The 19282-nt window shown below is 47.5% G+C and overlaps 1 protein-coding gene across 1 annotated transcript in view; it reads right to left on the reverse strand.

Annotated features, from left to right (window-relative positions):
* Window positions 1–10156: 10156 nt before the first annotated feature.
* Window positions 10157–19282, reverse strand: part of numa1 (nuclear mitotic apparatus protein 1) — a 36771-nt gene continuing 27645 nt past the window's right edge. The window contains exons 16-25 of the mRNA XM_007911796.2: window positions 18074–18184; window positions 17279–17488; window positions 16312–16502; window positions 15560–15782; window positions 14126–14420; window positions 13050–13186; window positions 12492–12716; window positions 11736–11855; window positions 11372–11524; window positions 10157–10682 (exon numbers count right to left, since the gene is read on the reverse strand). Of these exons, the coding sequence (XP_007909987.1) occupies window positions 10644–10682; window positions 11372–11524; window positions 11736–11855; window positions 12492–12716; window positions 13050–13186; window positions 14126–14420; window positions 15560–15782; window positions 16312–16502; window positions 17279–17488; window positions 18074–18184 (1704 nt within the window). The 3' untranslated portion in view covers window positions 10157–10643. The remainder of the gene's footprint in view (window positions 10683–11371; window positions 11525–11735; window positions 11856–12491; window positions 12717–13049; window positions 13187–14125; window positions 14421–15559; window positions 15783–16311; window positions 16503–17278; window positions 17489–18073; window positions 18185–19282) is intronic.

The raw sequence follows: 19282 nt of genomic DNA on the forward strand, positions 1-19282 counted from the left end.
CTTGTCGGCCCCCAACTCCTCCCTCCACGGGCTGCAGATCATCCCGAACTCTGCAGCTCGTGTCCTCTCCCGCACCAAACTCCGTGACCCCATTTCCCCCATCCTCGCCCGACTCCACTGGCTTCCCATCACACAGAGCATACAGTTCAAAATCCGCACCTTCAAAGCCCTTCATGGTCTCGCTCCCCCCTATCTCTACCACCTCCTAACCCCCTAACAACCTGCTCGCTCCCTCCACTCAAAGAGCTCCGGCCTTCACATCCCCTGCTTTGCTCGCTCCACCATTGGCGGGCGGGCCTTCAGCCACTCTGCCCCCACTCTCTGAAACTCCACCCCGCAGGCCCTCCACCTCACCCCCTCTAAAACCCATCTCTTCGACCATGCCTTTGATCATCCTGATTCTCCCCCACTCTCCACCCTCCCTGATCCTGACTCCCGGCTCGGGTCCAAAACACTGACTGTTCAGCGCCTTGGGACGTCCTCCAGACGTGAAAGAGCTTTACAAATGTCATTTTGTTGTTATTGTGTGTGGGTGATGTGTATGCGTGTGTGGTGTGCATGGTGTCTGTGTGTGGTGTGTATGGTGTATGTGTCTGTGTGGGTGTGTATGGTGTATGTGTCTGTGTGTGGTGTCTGTTTGTGGTGTGTATGGTGTATGTGTCTGTGTGTGTGGTGTGTGTGATGTCTGTTTGTGGTGTGTATGGTGTATGTGTCTGTGTGTGTGGTGTGTATGGTATCTGTTTGTGGTGTGTATGGTGTATGTGTCTGTGTGTGGTGTGTATGTGTGTTGGAGGGGAGGAGGCGGGAAGAGAGATACTCTCTTCTGTGAAAAAAGAGCAAAATCCAACAAACCACAGTTTACATTAACCCAGTATCAGTGTCAGCCTCACCACGAAAGTAATCATTCCTCAAACCGGGGGTGGGGGGATGGGAGGGCGATGGAAGATGACAACTGAAAGCTCATTTTAAGAGACGTTTTGAGATGGTCTTGGAGGAGGGAGGGAGGGGAGACTCTGGGATGCAGTTTGATAGAGCAGGGGCCGAATGGCTGAATGTCACCTGCTAATGGTGGGGAGTTAGGCCAAGGGACACTGAATAGCATCACTTAATAATAATAATAATAATCCTTGCATTTGATATTGCGCTTTTCACGTCTTCTAGACGTCCCAAAGCGCTTCACAGAATATACTGTAAAGTGAATTGACTGTATATTTGTGGGCGAACGCGGCAGCACACTTAGCCCCCGGTCTCGATTGTACTGCGTGCAGACTCTCACAGCACCCCTGAGCCAGGTCGAAAACCACTGGTCAAAGCCTTAATAAATGTTTTTAACAGGAAAATGGAAAACATATAATAATAATCCTTCACATCTTTGAGACATCTCAAAGCGTTTCACAGAATATGCTGCAAAGTGTATTTTGTGGGCGAAACACAGCAGCCAATTGCACACAGACAAGTCAAAAACCCTGAGCTGGAGTGACTCAAGACACGTGCACTTCTCACAGATGTGCCCACAAACAGTCGTGGATTGAGTGACCAAATTTTTTTGAAGGGAAGATTGGAAAAGTGATCCTTCAATCAACTGCTTACTGCTGGGTAAACGTGTGGAGTAAGGGTTTGTCCTGCCCAGGAATCAAACCAAGGTCCTCTCACTTGCAAGGCGAGTGCACTAAACTCTAAGCTACAGATTTCAACTTGTCCTGTAGAGATTGTCTAACTATTGCTCATAGCCTGGGCCAATAGAAAAGTGTGGAAATATTTGCCAAAAATTGTGGAGGAGTTTGCTGCATTTTGTGAGAAATTGCGGAGGGCTGGTTAATCAGGGCTGTTGAGGGACACAGCTTGTTGCTAATCTACATTTTTTCCCTTTTCTCATTTGTAAAAACTAAACTGGAAGAAATAATACATCGTAGATTATTGGGGAAAAAACAACATATGCTTTCTTTATCAAAAACAGACTTTAACATTTAATTTCCCAACATACATTCCTGGGGAAGTAGGTGTTAAAAGGAGGTGTTAAGTATTAAGGAGTGTGAGCAAGGGATGATAGGTGCTAAATTACATATTAACACTGGCTGGTCTAGACCCAGAGACGCCTAAACCAACGATGACATTCCTGGGGAAGTCGGTGTAGAGTTCAGTATTAAGGAGTGTGAGCAACGAACAAAAGATGCTAAATTACTTGTTTACCTATTTACTCTGAAATTGTTGTGGGTAAACAACAACAACAACAAGATTGCATTTATAGAGCGCCTTTCACGTCGGGAGGACGTCCCAAGGCGCTGGACAGTTAGGTCGGGACCCGAGCATTGGGGGGAAATGGTCAGGGGGAAGGGAGGGAAGGGAGGGAGCGAGGAGGGGTAGTGAGTCGAGAGGGGAGCTGAAAGCACGGTTGAAGAGAAGATTAAGGGGAAAATAAACTAAAAACAAATAAAAGGCAAAGGATAAAACCTCGTAAATTTAACATAATGTATAAATAAACCTAAACATTAAGTGGAGTAAAAGCTGGAAAGGGATAATGGCAACACATTATTAGCCGTGTGTGTCAATGCTGCAGTATGTGGGAATTTGTGGCGACTAAGACTGTCCTTGACGGTCACATCTGCGAGAAGTGCACGTGTCTTGAGTCACTCCGGCTCAGGGTTTTCGACCTGGAGTGTGTGTTAGAGACACTCTGACGCATAAGGGAGGGGGAGGATTATTTAGATAGTTTACTTCAGACCATAGCCACATCACATAGCGAGGTACAGGAAGAAGAGTGTGAGATTGATAGTAAGCAGGTAGCAGTAACTTAGTATAAGACTACAAAACTTAGGAGCAGGAAGGAGTAGGCCATTCGGCTCCTCGAGGCTATCCAGCCATTTAATCAGATCATGGCTGATCTTCTAACCTAATTCCATTTACCCGCCGTATCCCCATATCCCTTAATCCCTCTATCCTTTAGAAATTTATCAACCTTAGTCTTGAATATGTTCAAGCACTGAGCATCCACAGCCTTCTGGGGTAGAGAATTCCATAAATTCACTATAACAACAAGATTACATGTGTATAGCCATCTGAGTGAAGAAAGTTTCCTCAACTCAGTTCTAAAAGGCTAATCTTGAGATTATGACCCTAGTTTTAGATTCTCAACCAGGAGAAACAGTCTCACGGCATCTACCCTGTCAAGACCCCTAAGAATCTTATAGGTTTCTATAAGATCACCTCTAATTTCTCTATATTCTAGAGACAATAAAGGCCTAATGTCCTCTCTTGCACCAAACTCTATGACCGCACCTCCCCCACTCTCGCCCGACTCCATTGGCTCCCTATCTTTCAGAGGATCCAGTTCAAGATCCTGGTCCTCACCTACAAAGCCCTCCATGGCCTCGCACCACTCTACCTCTGCGACCTCCTAACCCCCTACCAACCCGCCCGTTCCCTCCGCTAAGCCAACTCTGGCTGCTCCAGGTCACCCGACGCATCCGCCCCACCATTGGCGGGAGGTGCAGTCTCAAGGCCTTATACAACTGCAGCAAGACTTCCCTACTCTTGTATTCTAACACTTTTGCAATGAATGCTAACATGCCGTTAGCCTTCCTAGTTGCTTGCTGTACCTGCAAACTAACTTTTTGTGATTGGTGTACAAGGACACACAAATCCCTCTGAACACTAACATTACTAGTCTCTCCCCCTCTAGAAAATAATCTGCTTTTCTATTTTTACTATCTAGGTGAATAACTTCACACTTTCCCACGTTATACTCCACCTGCCACCTTCTTGTCCACTCACCCAGCCTGTCTATTTCTCTTTGCATTCTTTGTGTGTCATCCTCATAGCTTACTCTCCCACCTATCTTCACACCTTCCACGAATTTAGATCTGTTAAGTTCTATTTCCTCATCTAAATCATTGATATAGATTATAAGTAGTTGAGGCCCAAGCACTGATCCTTGTGTCACTCCACTAGTCACAAGCTACCAATCTGAGAAGGACCCATTTATCCCTACTCGCTGTTTTCTTCCTGTTAGCCACTCTTCAATCCATGCTAATTAATATATTATCTTTAATTCCATCAGCAAGGTGCCACATAAAACCTTTTTATGTGGCACCTTGCTGAATGCCTTCTGGAAATCCAAATTCCCCCTTATCTAAGCTGCTAATTACATGCTCAAAATACTCTATAAGATTTGTTAAACATGATTTCCCTTTCGTAAAGCCATATTGACTCTGCCTAATCGTGTTATGATTTTCTAAGTGCCCCACGACGATGTCCCTAATTAAGGATTCTAGAAATTTCCCTTCTACTGATGTCAGACTAACTGGTCTATAGTTCCCCATTTTTCTCTCCCACCCTCTTAAATAGTGGTGTTACGTTTGCGATCTTCCAATAAACGGGAACCGTTCCGGAATCCAGAGAATTCTGGAAGATCAAAAACAAAGCATCCACTATCTCTGCAGCCGCCTCTTTTAAAACCCTGGGATGCAGACCATCAGGTCCAGGGGATTTATTAGTTTTTAATCCTATCAATTTCTCTAGTATTATATTTACTGATGTTCATTCCTTTAAGTTTCTCACTAACATTAGCCTCCAGGTTCGCCTCTATTTTCGGAAGGTTTTCAGTGTCCTCTAACCTGAAGACAGAAGCGAAATATTTGTTTAATGACTTTGCCATTTCTTTATTCCCTGTTATAATTCCTCCCATCTCTGTCTGCAATGGACCCACATTCACTTCTGATACGACAGGCAGAGAAGGAGGAACTGTCCTGTCCAACAGGTACAATGTATTTGCCACATTGGATGAGGGAGAATTCTGTGGGGAAAGAGGCCTGAATACAAACAAAAGCATCATAGAGCAGAAGGCAGTGCAAGCGGCGAAGGAACAGAATAGACACATTGTAGTTATTGGGGATCCAATAATTGAGAGGATTGAGAGGATCCTCTGCAGTCGAGATCGAGAGTCCAGAAGAGTGGGCTGCCCTCCCGCCTCAGGGTAAGAGATACTTCAAAGCAGCTGGAAAGGAACTTGGAAAAGGTTGAGAAAAAAGTTGTTATCCATGCAGGAACAAATGACATAGAAGAAGAAGGAGGTCCTGCTTACGGAGTATCGGGGGCCAGTGGCTAAATTGAAAAACAGGACCTCGAAGGTAGTCATCTCCGGATTGTTATCCAAACGGTGTGCAAATTGGCAAAGGGATAAACAGATCAAGGGAAGTGAATGTGTGGCTGAAAAGATTGGTGTGAGGAGGAGGAGGGGCTCCATTTCTTGGGACACTGGCACCAGTACTAGGATAAGAAGGAGCTGTACTGCTGGGATGGGCTCCACCTGAACAGGATTGGGACCAAGAATCTAGCAGAAAGGATAAATAGGACTGTAGAAAAAGCTTTAAACCAGTAGGGAGTGGCGGGGGAGGGTTGGGTGGAAAGAATAACCAGAACATAAGGCAAGGAGAGGACGAGAGCAATGGCAAAATAAATACTACCGGAAGAAACACGGTAATTATGAAGTTATCACAAAAGGTGTAGCGAGTCAAAAAAATGTGAGAAGAAGATCGTCAGGGCCTATAGCCATGTTGGGGACAGTAATCCAAATAAGAGTTATGTATACAAATGCATGGAGCATGAGAAATAAAACAAGTGAGTTAGAAGCACAAATTCACCTTTAAGGGTATGATGTAGTAGCCATTACAGAGACCTGGTTACAAGCTGGGCATGACTGGGGGCGAAATATTCCAGTCGATAAGATCTTTAGAAAAGAAAGGGACATCGGGAAAGGAGGAGTAGCAATATTGATAAAAGACACTATTACAGCAGTGGAAAGGAAAGACTTGCTGCAAGAATTCTACTTCAATAAGAGGCTTCTCCCCAACATTCTGCAGTGGCTGTGCCAGACACTGCCAGACACTGCGTCCACTGGAATCAGTGATCTCACCCAGGAATAAGTAAACATCTGGGTCGTCAACATATTTCTTCAAAAATGTTTCATGCTCAGGAATAAGCTTCTTCAAGTGTGTATTACAAAGCTGCGATGGTGTTGGAATAGTCCCTCCCTGTTTCATGTACTTACATAGACATTCTTGGAAGGCAGGAGTATTTTCAAGTGTCTGCTCTCGTCACTTACTGCACAAAGTCCAAATGCATTCATGAAAATCAATTTTTATTGAGAAGCTGGGTTGAGAGCAAGTTGTCTTTGAGATCCAGAGCCTCCTAGAAAGGAAAAAATAAAAATTGATTTTCATGCTGTATTTGTCATTAGAAAAGTTCTGTTGGTTTGTTTTGCCTGGGTTGTTTTATGTTCTTTTAGAATCAATCAAATGGAAAGTGATTAACTTTGGCAATTAGACAAATTAGGGTTTTCTTTCAAAATTAAAGTGAAAACAAATAATATTTTCATTCAATCTATACTAACAAAACAACCATATCTGTATGCTCTTCAAGAAGGATCTCAATAACTGATTGACGTGGAGACATGATTTGCATCTCAACGGAAAGGTCTTGAGTCTGGAGTGTCATGGGCATATTTGTTTTCGGGTATTTCCTATTGATTTGAGTTATTTTCAGTTTGGTATTTTTCGCTGCAGTGACACCTGGTGGCCGCTGAGTCAAAGTAGCACTGCAGCATTGTGCGTCACACTGCAGTTACATCTGGTGGCCGCGCCGGCTGACCGTGGCGCTGTGGCATAATGCGTCACAGAGCACTCACGCAGCCAAGTGGTGGGAACAATATAAAGAACAGAGATGAAGCTGAGCCTCGGCAACAACAACAGAATCACGTTTAGAGCGCTGAGTCCCCCTCCAGGAGTTATGGACAAAGATGAAATGTCTGTCTGTCGATCTACATTCCATATTGATCCTTTGGTTTCCAGTGAAGCTGTAACAGGTGCAGCCGCTATTATATAGATCACAAATATTTCACCTTCATTTCTTCTTTATCACCACTGCTTTGTGTTCACAATGTTTCTGAAATTTCCTGTGCTCATCGATGGTGAATTTGTGAATACGGTCAATTGCATGGCAGCAAACGCGGCAAAACAACTGCCCCCTTCCTTCATAAAGGTCAGGCAGCTCAATACAGCACTGCTCTATCTGAGGAGAATGAGAGGATCTGCCTCTGTGGTACAACATGAAAAGTCAACCAACCCGGATTAAAGCTGCAGCTCGGCATTTCCTGAAACTTGTTATGTTTAAAATATTAAATATGTGTATTTGAATAGTGCAGCGCTTACTGAGAGCATCGCACTTCAGCAGTGTGTGATGCAGCTGCTTTTCCTATTGAGGTTCAGTCACCAGCGAAGTCGATTTCCCGCACACGGCGCTCCCATGATGGTTTGCGCGATCAGAGCCCTCCGGCCATAGCAACAGCGTCAAGCCAACAGCCTGAGAGGCTGCAGCCGAGAGCACTGGGTGTAAAGGTTAGCCCCCAGGGCTGGTTTGTAGTGGGTTTGCAGCAGACAGTGGGATCCTGTTGTGGTGGAAAAAGTACCCCACCCTTTTCTATTGGCCCAAATCATAGCTGATTCTCTCCCCTCCATGGCCTGAGGGCTGGGCTGCCCCTCGTGTGGAAGTAGCTGTATGATCTGCCAGTGTGGTGATCACCGCACTTGCCCCCACCCTGAAACAACAAGGCTGATATTTCCCACCATTGTTCCTCAGCCCCCAGGTTCAGGCCAGGATAAGTTCTGGTCAAACCTGAACCCCTCAATTTTGTGGACAGACTCACACATTGTATGAAGAAAGTTGATGGAAAAGCGATTTTATTAAAGTAGACAAGTTCACATGTTCACACATACACAATTCACCCATCCACCAGGCGATGGGGAAACAGAAAATATTCAACCATTTGTTGCTTTTATTTTAAAAAATCACCTTTAAAACTTACTGAAGCCCTTTTCTGAAGATTGTCATATTAAAGTTTAAGCACCACTGGCCGGTCCGTCCTGTGTCTGTCACCTCCACACACACAAACACCCTTCCACATACACACCCCTCCATACCCACACCCCTCCATACACACCTACACAACAAGATGACATTCGTATACCCCTCCTCTTCTCACACACACGCACCCCTTCCACATGCACCCCTCCCTCCACACCTGTCCCCACACGCATCCGCGCAACCCCTCCACACACACACACACAACAAACATGCACCCCTCCCCACACACAAACACGCGCGCACACCCCTCCCCACACAAACACGCGCGCACACCCCTCCCCACAAACACACGTGCACAACCCTCCCCACACACAAACACGCTTGCACGGCCCTCCCCACACAAACACGCGCGCACACCCCTCCCCACACACAAACACGCGCGCACACCCCGCCCCACACAAACACGCGCGCACACCCCTCCCCACACACAAACACGCGCGCACACCCCTCCCCACGTACAAACACGCGCGCACACCCCTCCCCACACACAAACACGTGCGCACACCCCTCCCCACACACAAACACGTGCGCACACCCCTCCCCACACACAAACACACGCGCACACCCCTCCCCACAAACGCGCGCGCACACCCCTCCCCACAAACACGTGAGCGCACACCCCTCCCCACAAACACGCACACCCCTCCCCACAAACACGCGCGCGCACACCCCTCCCCACAAACACACAGGCTCCCCACACACACACCAACCTTGGAATCAACCAGAGATGTCAGAGGCACTGGGCCTTGGCAAGGGAGCTGTAGTGCAGGTTCTGGCTACATGAGCTGCCCTTACACTAGTCTGACTGATACTATATACAGAGATCCCTATCCCTGGCAGCACAGAGAGAGGGGGCAGTGGGAATAAGCTCCCATTGCTTTTCACCATCTACCCAGAGTGAGCACGAAGAGATACACACACACACACACACAGTGTACATGAGAGGAATAGAAAGACACACTGATGTACAGCAAATAATAATCTTGCATTTAATGTTGCGCCTTATCGTGTTACTAAGATGTCTGAAAGCGCTTCTCAGAATAGGTTGTAAAGTGTAAATTCACCCACAAAATATTTGTGGGTGCCAATTGCGCACATCACTCCCTCCACAGAAAGCAGGTGATAATAATAATAATATACTGTAAAGTGAATCGACTGTATATTTTGTGGGCAAACCCAGCAGCCAATTGTGCACAGCAATGTCCCACATACAGTCATGGGAGCTTATTCCCAGATAGAGAAATGCACCTGTTGATAGATTAAGACATGAGCAGCAAAAGGAAAACAGACCAATAGGACAAGACCAAAAAAACCAAATGGAGACTGAAGCAGAGATAGTTTTTATAAAGGATGTTTTATCGAATGACCCCACCCCAGCCACTCGCTCTCTTACTGATTTTTGTCAAAATCAAGGGATTTAGTCCATCTCTGTTGCAAGAATCTTAATTTGATTTTAATAATAATCCTTGCATTTGATATAGCGCTTTATCACATTGTTGAGACGTTTCAAAGCGCTTCACAGAATATACTGAGAAGTGAATTGACTACGTATTTTGTGGGCAAAACGGAGCAGCCAATTGTGTCCAGCAGTGTCCCACAAACTGTCGCGGACTGAGCGACCAAATATTTTTTAAAATGTATTTTTGTTTTATTATTATTCCAGATTATTATCCCGGAAAAGCAATATGCTAATCGACTAACAAGCAGGTTTCTACTTGCTGCTAGGTAAACAGAGGGGTGTGAAGTTAGGAAACTTGCCCTGCCTGGGAATCGAACACGGGTCCTTTCGCTTGCGAGGCAAGGGCTCTAACCACTACACTACAGGACTCCACAAAAACGAACAGCAGAATACCTACAGGAACTGAAGCGAACGGTATTAACATAGCATCACACACATAGTTTAGTGTTATCAGCACCATCTAGTGCTAGCTACTTGCACTAGTGGCAGGACAGGAAATTAGATCCCTTAGGGTTGAGATTTCATAATTGTTTTTTAAAAATAATAATAATCCTTGCGTTAAGCAGTATTTTCCACAATTCTGCTGTCTCTTAAATTCTGCCCCTTCCCAAAAAAAATTTGGTCACTCAATCCACGATTATTGGTGGGACGCTGCTGTGCGCAATTGGCTGTCCTGTTTCGCCCAAAAAATACAGATACACTTGGCAGTATATTCTGTGAAGCGCTTTGAGATGTCTCAATGACGTGATAAGGCGCTGTATCAAATGCAAGAATTATTATTATTTTATATTAAATGCAATTTAGGCTAAGATCAGGTGGAATTTCAAGTGTCTTCTTAGAATGATGCTACATCCCCCTTCTCTCCTCCTCCCTCCTGCGCCCCCACACACCCACACACAGAACAGCAGCAGGTTATTTAAATACTTATTTTAAATTGTAGGGGTTTTCCCCACAAAGTACTGCCCGGCTCACTTTCAGGGAAATGAGGGTGAAAGCCACTGCTGACCCGAGTGTGGGATTTTTTTGTAAGAAAAATGAAAAAAAGTTATATTTTGGACAAAAGAAAGTATTTTTTTTAAAAAATAGAAAATTCCACATTTCCCATTGCATTTGTGTGACAGCCCCCACACCACAGGCCACACACAGCGAGCACAGAAACCCTGTGACACAAACAATGACATTCCTTTCAGGGAGTGATAGGGAATCTTTTAGGCAGTATTTCAGGTGAGGCTCTCTGGTATCGTCTTGTCTGGCCTGGCTCCCAAAATCACATCTTGACATTCCTCGAGGGTTTGCGATAAATGTCCTAAACACAGCAAACAGGAAATTCATGTAAAACTAAACATAGAAACATAGGAACAGGAGGAGGCCATTCAGCCCCTCGAGCCTATTATGCCATTCTATTAGATCATGGCTGATCTGTACCTGAACTCCCATTACTAGCCCTTGTTAGATACCCTGACCTAACAAACTTCTATCCACAATGTGGTAGGAGAGAGTTCCAGATTCCCACTGCCCTTTGGGTGAAAAACTGCCTCCTGATTTCATTCCTAAATGGCCCGGCTCTAATTTTAAGATCATACCCCCTTGTTCTGGATTCCCCACCAGAGGAAATAGTTTCTCTGCATATTAGATTTAAATTTACAAAATTACTTAATTTAGATTTGTAAAAAAGACATTTTTTGCTCAACCTTGACAGGTGCTTCACAGGTGCTTCACAGTATCACAATCAGAAATTTACAGCAAAGTAATAAACTCCCAACGGAATTGGGTAGAGAGCTCCATTGGGGGAGCAAACACCAGCACAGATGATCTGGTGTTGCCTGTGCTGTAATATGCATAATTTTATGACCTTGATCCACTGGCTACAAAGGTAAATCTTACCAGACAGTAGGAATGGAGATCACAGGTCCTCATAAAGAGCGGAGACAAAGGTCTAGCCTGTCCCGAGGGCCCAGAAATCAGGAACCCATCACCCCAGACACACACACCTACCTTTTTGGGATTTGCTAGGGCTCTGGGTGATTTTTTGGGGGATTTGCTGACTGCCTTGGGAGTGGTTCTCTTGCAGGTGCTCCTCAGCAGGCTGTTCCTCAGCTTGCGGGGGGTATTGAGCACGGAGAAGGCCAGCGATTTCCTGCGCTCAGCCTAGGGGAGGGCAAGAGGGCAGATAATGAATATAATAATCCTTGCATTTGATATAGCACCTTATCACATCTTCTTATATTTCATTGCCAGGCGTGTCACTTTGGAACCAGTTCAGCTCCAAGGAGACCCTGCTTACCTCCCACCAAGGAGAGAGGCAGTGAGGGGTGGGGGGGGGGAGAGGTGGGGTTATTTAGCCCCAGGAGGTTTGTACCTGGTTTTTGACCTTGCTGGGAGACGGCCTCCTTGATTTGACATCAAACAGCAAGAATCCAGATTTCTCCTTTTCCTTTGGGGTCATCGGTCGGGGGAAACAGCTCGCCTGCTTTTTGGACTGAGCAGAGAAAACAGAAAGTTAGTTTGGCAATAAGCTCAGAGACGTCAGCGATTGAAGAGGATCCCCAATATGTGGTTATTGTGACCCCACCACCATCAAAATCCTTGTTCTTGCCTTCAAAGCCCTCCACGACCTTGCTCCTCCATATCACTGTGACCTGCAAACCCCGTATCAATCTGGCCGCTCCCTCCACTCAGCAATGTTTGGCAAACAGCAATGAAATGAATGATTGATCTTATTAGGGGGTGGGGTGGAGGTGTTGCTAGCCAGGACAACGAGAGTGAGAGGGGAAAGGCAGGGAAAAAGGAGAAAGAAATTTGCTTTTCTTTTGAAATAGTGCCATAGGATTGTTAACATCCACTGAACAGAGCACTGATTGAACCTCAGTCATCCAAAGGATGGCGTCTTGAAAATGCAAACCCCCCTCACCCCCCAAGCATTGCCCTGGAGTATCAGCCTGGACTGTGAGCTCAAAGTCAGGATGTGGGGCCTGAACCCACAACCTTCTGTCTTACAACAAATTACATTTGTTTAGCAGCTTTCATGTCTTAAGAGGCAAGAGTGCCCCTGAGTGAGCCAGGCTGACACACTTTGATAAAAGACTGCTGGTCTCAAGTGTCTCCTCGTGGTTACCTGCGGGGTGTCTCTGCCGTGGTGAGATTCCTCTGACAGTCGCTTCTGCTGCCTGGTGGTCACACCCTTCCAGCTGGGGTGGGAGTCAGCGGTGAAGGCCATGGCCAGCTGGCGATGAGGGTTCATGTCCTTGATTTGCTGAGGCACCAAGGTGGCCCGGCGGAGCGTCTCGTTGGGGTCCCCCAGCCTCAGCTCATCTTCAGTCAGGCAGGACCTGTCGGCAGTCTGATAGGAGAATAATAATAATCCTTGCATTTGATACAGCGCCTTATCACATCATTGAGACGTCTCAAAGCGCTCACAGAATATATTGTAAAGTGTAGGTATTTTGTGGGCGAAACACAGCAGCCAATTGTGTGTGAGAGTGAGAGAAAGTGAGTGAGAGGAGATTGTGAGTGAGCGAGTGTAAGCGAGTGAACGAGAGAGTGAACGAGTGAGCGGCAGATTTTCAGTGAAGGAGAGTATTGAACCTACATCCTCTGATGGCTGACCAGCCCCCAGCTCAGAATGAAAGGGAAGATGTGAGACGGAGGGCGCTGGGAGGAGAGAGATTCTTACGTTGGACTCCAGTGGATACGAGGTCTTCAGGTGTGGGGGGCAGGCTCCGTTCCGTCGCTGCAGCTCAGCAATCCTGTTCCAGTCGTCCAGATGTTCCGGTTCATCCTGACAGCTTCCTGGATACAGTGTGTTTGCATCTAATTGGGGGGGCGGGGGTGGGGGTAAGAAGGGTCGGTGAAGAGAGTGAGGTGGAGGGGAAAGAGAGAAAGTGGGGAAAAGAGAAAGGGGTGGGGAAGAGAAGGTGGGGTGGGGGGGAGAGAGGGGGAGATAACACTTTAATATTCCCTGAATTTGATAGAGCGCCTTATCCTGAATGGCTTATGCCTGTTCCTGTGGGAGAGAAACTTGCTTCTCTATCTGATTAGTGCCGTGGGATTGTTAACATCTACCTGGACAGGCACTGACAGCAATTTAGCTTAACGTCTCATCGAAGGACAAGACCCTAACGTGGGGCTTGAACCCACAAACCACTGATCCAAAGATGACAGAGCTAGAATAACAACATCAACAACTTGCACAGCGCTGTTCATGCAGGGGAGCGTTCTGGAGCGTTTGACAGTGTCAGAGTCTGACCCCGAGGCAGGGGGAGAGGGAGTGGGGGAGGTGACCGTAATAAGCATGATCAAAAAGGAAGGACTTTAAGTGGGATTTGAAAGTGGCATCGAGACCTGGATGAGCCAAACAAGCTGACAGAACATCAGCGGACCTGGAGTCGCGGCTGGAGAAGGAGAGGTAGAGTTGGGTGTTGGAAGTTGACACCATGTCTGCGGATGACATCACTGAAAGGGAGCGTATAGATAAGGAAACAAGGGGCCAAGGATGGGCTACTCCGCAGTGACCGGGCGGGGGTGGGAGGAGAACCCATTTCCTGGCGGTCAGTCAAGTAGGACTTGAACCAGGCTAGTGCAGTCCCACTAAGGCGGATGGGGGAGAAGTGGTGGAAGAGGATGGTGTGATCGACTGCGTCAAACACAGCAGAGAGGTTGAGGAGAACGAGGAGGCAGAAGGATCCCTGGTCGCGGATAGATAGAGAGGACCAACTCAGCCAGGCTAACACCTAACTGTGCTGCACTTACTTGAAACCACGGAACCAAATGTGGAGGAGCGGGTGGAGCCGTGGGTGGAGGGACGATACCCCGGCAGGCTCAGCAGCCTGGCTGCTCCCACATCCTCACTGCTCAGGAGATCCAGAGCTGCCTGGCACGGGGAGCTGTCGATGGAGGAAAGCGAGGTGACCGACATGGGCCTGCCTCTGCGGGCAGCCTGGGACTGGGCCTTGCTGGAGAGGCTGGGGTGAGACCTGGCTGACTTCATGCTGCAGAAGGAGGAGTTGGAGCTACTGGGTTCATCATGCTCAACAGTCGTTTGTTTCTAGACAGGAAAAAGCATATTGATGCTTAATAAAGTCAACACTTTGCCGCTGGACTCCCAGAATGTTCAATATCAGCCACTTACAGCAGCTCCTAATGACCATAGGAAACAGGAGGAGGCCATTCAGTCCCTTGAGTCTGTTCCACCATTCTATAAGATCATGGCTGATTTGTAACTCAACTCCAATTACCCGCCCTTGCCCTATAACTCTGACCCAACAAACATCTATCCACCTCAGTCTGGACATTGTGAACGGATCCAGCATCCACAGCCTTTTGGGGGAGAGAGTTCCAGATTCCCACTGCCCTTTGGGTGAAAAACTGCCTCCTGATTTCACCCTTAAATAGCCTGGCTCTAATTTAAAGATGACACCCTGCATTCCACACTGGAGGAAATAGTTTCTGTGCAGCTACACTATTGAATCCCTTTATTAATTTAAATACCTCAATCAGATCAACCCTCAACCTTCTAAACTTAAGGGAATAGAGACTAAGTTTATACAACCTGTCCTCATAATTTAACCCTTTAAGCTTTGGTATCATTCTGGTGAATCTGCACTGCACTCCCTCCAGAGCAAATAAGTCAGTGGAGTCCTGTAGTTTAGTGGTTAGAGCACTCGACTCGCAAGCAGGAGGACTTGGGTTCAATTCCCAGCAGGGCAAAATATTGGGCAAGTTTCCTTACTCCACACGCCTCTGTTCAACTAGCAGTAAGTCGGAACCTGGTTGTTAGTCGATTGGCAGATCACTTTTCCGGGGGTAAGAATCCATTCAAATAAAAAATAAAATAATAAATTGGTCACTCAATCCACAACTGTTTGTGGGATACTGATGTGTGCAATTGGCTGCTGCATTTTAGCCACAAAATATGCAGTCACTACACTTTACAGTATATCCTGTGATAAAGTGTTATATCAAATGCAAGGGTTGTTACTATTATTGTAGTCATATCCTCCCTGAGGGTTGGTGTCCACCCAAAATGCTCACAACAAATTGCGGGACCCAACCCCAGCTCCAGCAGAAACCACCACCAAGAGACACACAGACTCCTGCTTCTTAACACAGCAAAGAACCTCACACACTGTAAGCTGCTAGACAGAGAGAGAGAGTGGACATGATAGTTGAGAGCCCCATGGCTACCTTTGTCATTAGGATGTTGATGACTTGGGTGGTCCGCCTTCGCCCAGACCGTGTCCTCTTGGCCGAGTCCAGGCTGAGATCGTTGAATGAGCAAACGCTGGTGTCCAGCTTGGAGCGGGTGCTGTGGGGAAGCGGGGTGAAGTACAGAGTCTCCAGCGACTCACGTGAGGTCGGCCGCCTGCCCCTCCCAGCCCTGGGGGTCTTCACAACAGTGCTGTCCTTCCTGGGGATGCAAACAGCAGTCATGAGCGTGTTCTGACAGCACCGACATGACTTCACATCCCTGAACCATCCAGCCTCACAACACTGGAGCACAGAGGTCAAGAGCGGATCATTAAAGACATTCAAAGTGCAGAGTCCCATAGCGTAGTAGTCATCGATTGTTCCCATCAGCCCACCCTCAACAACAACAATGATTCATTTACAACAACAATAGATTTACACAGCATCATTCACATTGGGAGAATGTCCCAAGGCGCTGGACAAACAGGACTTGCACTCAAGCTGGGGTTTGGGATCAGGAGGCGTGGAAGGCAGGGAGGATAGGGATAGGAGGGTGACCAAAGACACAGTTGAAGAGGAGAGACTTGAGATGGGCCTTGAAGGAGGCAAGTGAGGCAGCGAGGGAAAGGGACTGTGGGATGGAGTTCCAAAGGGTGGGGGCAGAGAGAGCCCGCTGAGCGGAGAGGTTGATATGGGGTTAGCAGCCACAGATTTAGGGAGGAGCAAGGCCGTGGAGGGCTTTGAAATACCTGTTCTCTTCATTCTCCCACTTCATTGTGGTCTCCTCCAGGTCACTCAGCTCGATGCTGTCTTTGCTGAAGTTCCCCTCTTGCTCCTTGGCCTTTGGCCAGCTTTCCTGGACTGTCTCTCTGTGCTGGATGGGGCCAGCAGTCAGACACGGAGCCCCTCGCTCCCTCACCTGCCGGTCAGCATAGTCCACCTGAAGGATCCACAGCAAATCAGTCAAACTTCACCTCCAAACACACACTCAACAAAAACATCATTTATCTATCTCCCCTCACACAGGATCGCATCCATTTTACAATATATTATTAATAATAATCCTTGCATGTGATATAGCATAGTAGTTAGAGCACTCGCCTTGCTAGCGAGAGGACCTGGGTTCAATTCCCTGGCAGGGTGAAACGTTAGGCAACTTTCCTTATTCCACACCTCTGTTTACACCAGCAGTAAGTGGAAGCCACTCATTACTTGATTGGCGGATCGCTTTCCGGGGGTAATAATCCCTTCTCCTGCACCCCCAACAACATTTTGTGGGCGAAAAGTGATAGTCAATTGCACACAGCAGTGTTCCACAAAGAGTTATGGATTCAGTGACCAAATTATTATTATTATTACCCCCTGGAAAAGCAACCTGATAATCGATTAACAAACAACTTCCTACTTACTGCTAGGAAAACAGTGTGGAGTAAGGAAACTTACCCAATGTTTCGCCCTGCCCGGGAATCAAACCCAGGTCCTCTCGCTTGTGCTCTAACCACTAAACCACAGGATTAATCTAGTGAAGTGAAAGCAGAGGGCAACGGCAGGAACCGGTGGTTGGGGGGACGTACCGTGGAGAATGGAAATATTACTGTCTGTTACTGCAGTCTGCAAGGGAGGTAAGCCCATCTCCTTATGTACCCTGCGCTAAGCTAAGCCACTACTCCTGCTAACCCCAGTGACTAGCAGAGCGGGCGAATGGGTGCTGGCTACCTGGCTCTCCAAGCTGAGCACTCGGGTGCAAAGGGCCTTGTTCTGCTCAGTGGCCTCCTTAGACTGGGTCAGGGACAGCTGCAGCTCCCTGTTGAGCCGCTCAGTCTCGCTCCGTAGGCCAGCGACCTCTTGCCTGGCCCCCACCAGCTCTTCACTCAGCTCCTGGATCAGCTGCTTTTTACTATCATAGTGAGTCTTCGCCTTCTCCAGCTGTGAAGATAATAACAATGACATGTCGGGAGGACATCCCAAGGCGTTGGGCAGTCAGGGATTTGGACCCAAGCGGGGGGCGGGGGGGGTGTTAGAGAGGCCGAAGCCACGGTTGAAGAGCAGTCTTGAAACGTGCCTTGATGGAGGCGAGGGAGGGAGTGAAGTGAAGGGATTGTGGGATGGAGTTTCAAAGAGTGGGGGTAGAGAGGCTGAAGGCCTGACCACTGATGGTGGGATGGGCCGGGTCGGGGATATGGAGTAGGCTGGAGCCTGCTGAGTGGAAGGAGTGGACAGTTTGATATGGGGTTAGCAGGTCACAGAGGTAGGAAGGAGCAAGGCCGTAGAGTGTTTTGAAGGTAATTATTATTATTATAATAATCCTTGCATTTAATACAGTGCCTTATCATGTCGTTGAGCCAGCTCAAAGTGCTTCACAGGACACACTGTAAAGTGCAGTGACTGTTTATTTTGTGGGCGGCAGCCAATTGCGCACAGCAGCGTCCCACATACAGTCATGGAACCAGTTCAGCCCCGAGTAGACCCTGCTTACCCACCCCCATCCAGGTGATAAAGCCAGGGGCTAACCTGGGCCTTGTAGTGCTGCGTAGCCTCCTCTGCCTTCCGCAGCCTCTCGGTCAGCTCCACCACCCGTTGCTGTTGCTGTTCTGCTCTCTTCTCAGTCTCACTCTCAAGGGTCTGCAGAGCACGACACAGGGCAAACGGGAACTTAAGTCCACTTTCCATAGCCAGCTCTTATAAACAAAACTTTCAACCAAATGAGGACCAAAAAGCCAAATCTCTGCCTAATTTTAAATGCTGACATAACGGTCTCAAGGCTAAGCAGCTCAGATTGTCACCATCTAACTGTAGGGTTAGAAGAGAATAGGAGTGAGGACAAGTGCACAACACATGACATTTACACAGCACCTTTCACGTCAGGAATCCTCTGCCCAAGATGCTGGACAGTCAGGGATGTGCACCCGAGCTGGAATTGGGATCGGGTAGAGGGAAGTGTGACCGAAGGGGCAGTTGTCAAGGAGAATCTTAAGATTTGCCTTGCAGGAGGGAGCGAGGCAGAGGGACTGTGGGATGGGTTCCAAAGGGTGGGGCGAGAGCGGCTAAAGGCCCGACCACCCATAGTGGTCACTTGCATCAGTAAAGTTACCCACCGCCGACAGCCCAGACCTCTCAGCTTGGTTTGGATACTCTGAATCAATGATGGGTTTCTGCATGTGTCAGACACCCAGCCTAGCCCTCTGCTCCAAGGCCAGCCTCACCTGGTACTTCTGCAGGTAAACAGAGGCGTGTGGAGTAAGGAAACATGGCCAACGTTTTTCCCTTCTGGGGAATCGAACCTGGGTCCTCTTGCTTGCGAGGCGAGTGCTCTAACCACTGGGCTACACAGCATATCTAGCTTCAAGAGGAAGCTAGCTCTTTACATGAGGGAGGGGGGACTAGAAATGTGTGGGAGGGAGTAAGGACTGGGTTGCATATAAACTGGGGCTGATGGGACCCAGTGGCATGTTTCCATGCTGTACGTTCTTTGTAATTGATGTTACTACTCAAGTGCAATATGAAATACTTCTGACAATCCAATCTCACCCAATTTTGATAATGATTGAATTGCTTTCAATCTAGTTTGTTCTCAACAAACCAAGCGGCTATTCCCCATGTACCAGCAACACATGGCCTCAGGCCGTGCTCTCTGTTTTAAGGACAACGAGAACTGAGAGGATTTGAAGGGACATGCAGCTCGTTCAACTTCCATCAAATGTCTTATCTTTTGGCTTGCCA

This window comes from Callorhinchus milii, unplaced genomic scaffold (assembly GCF_018977255.1).
Source record: "Callorhinchus milii isolate IMCB2004 unplaced genomic scaffold, IMCB_Cmil_1.0 Scaffold4, whole genome shotgun sequence".
Lineage (NCBI taxonomy): Eukaryota > Metazoa > Chordata > Chondrichthyes > Chimaeriformes > Callorhinchidae > Callorhinchus > Callorhinchus milii.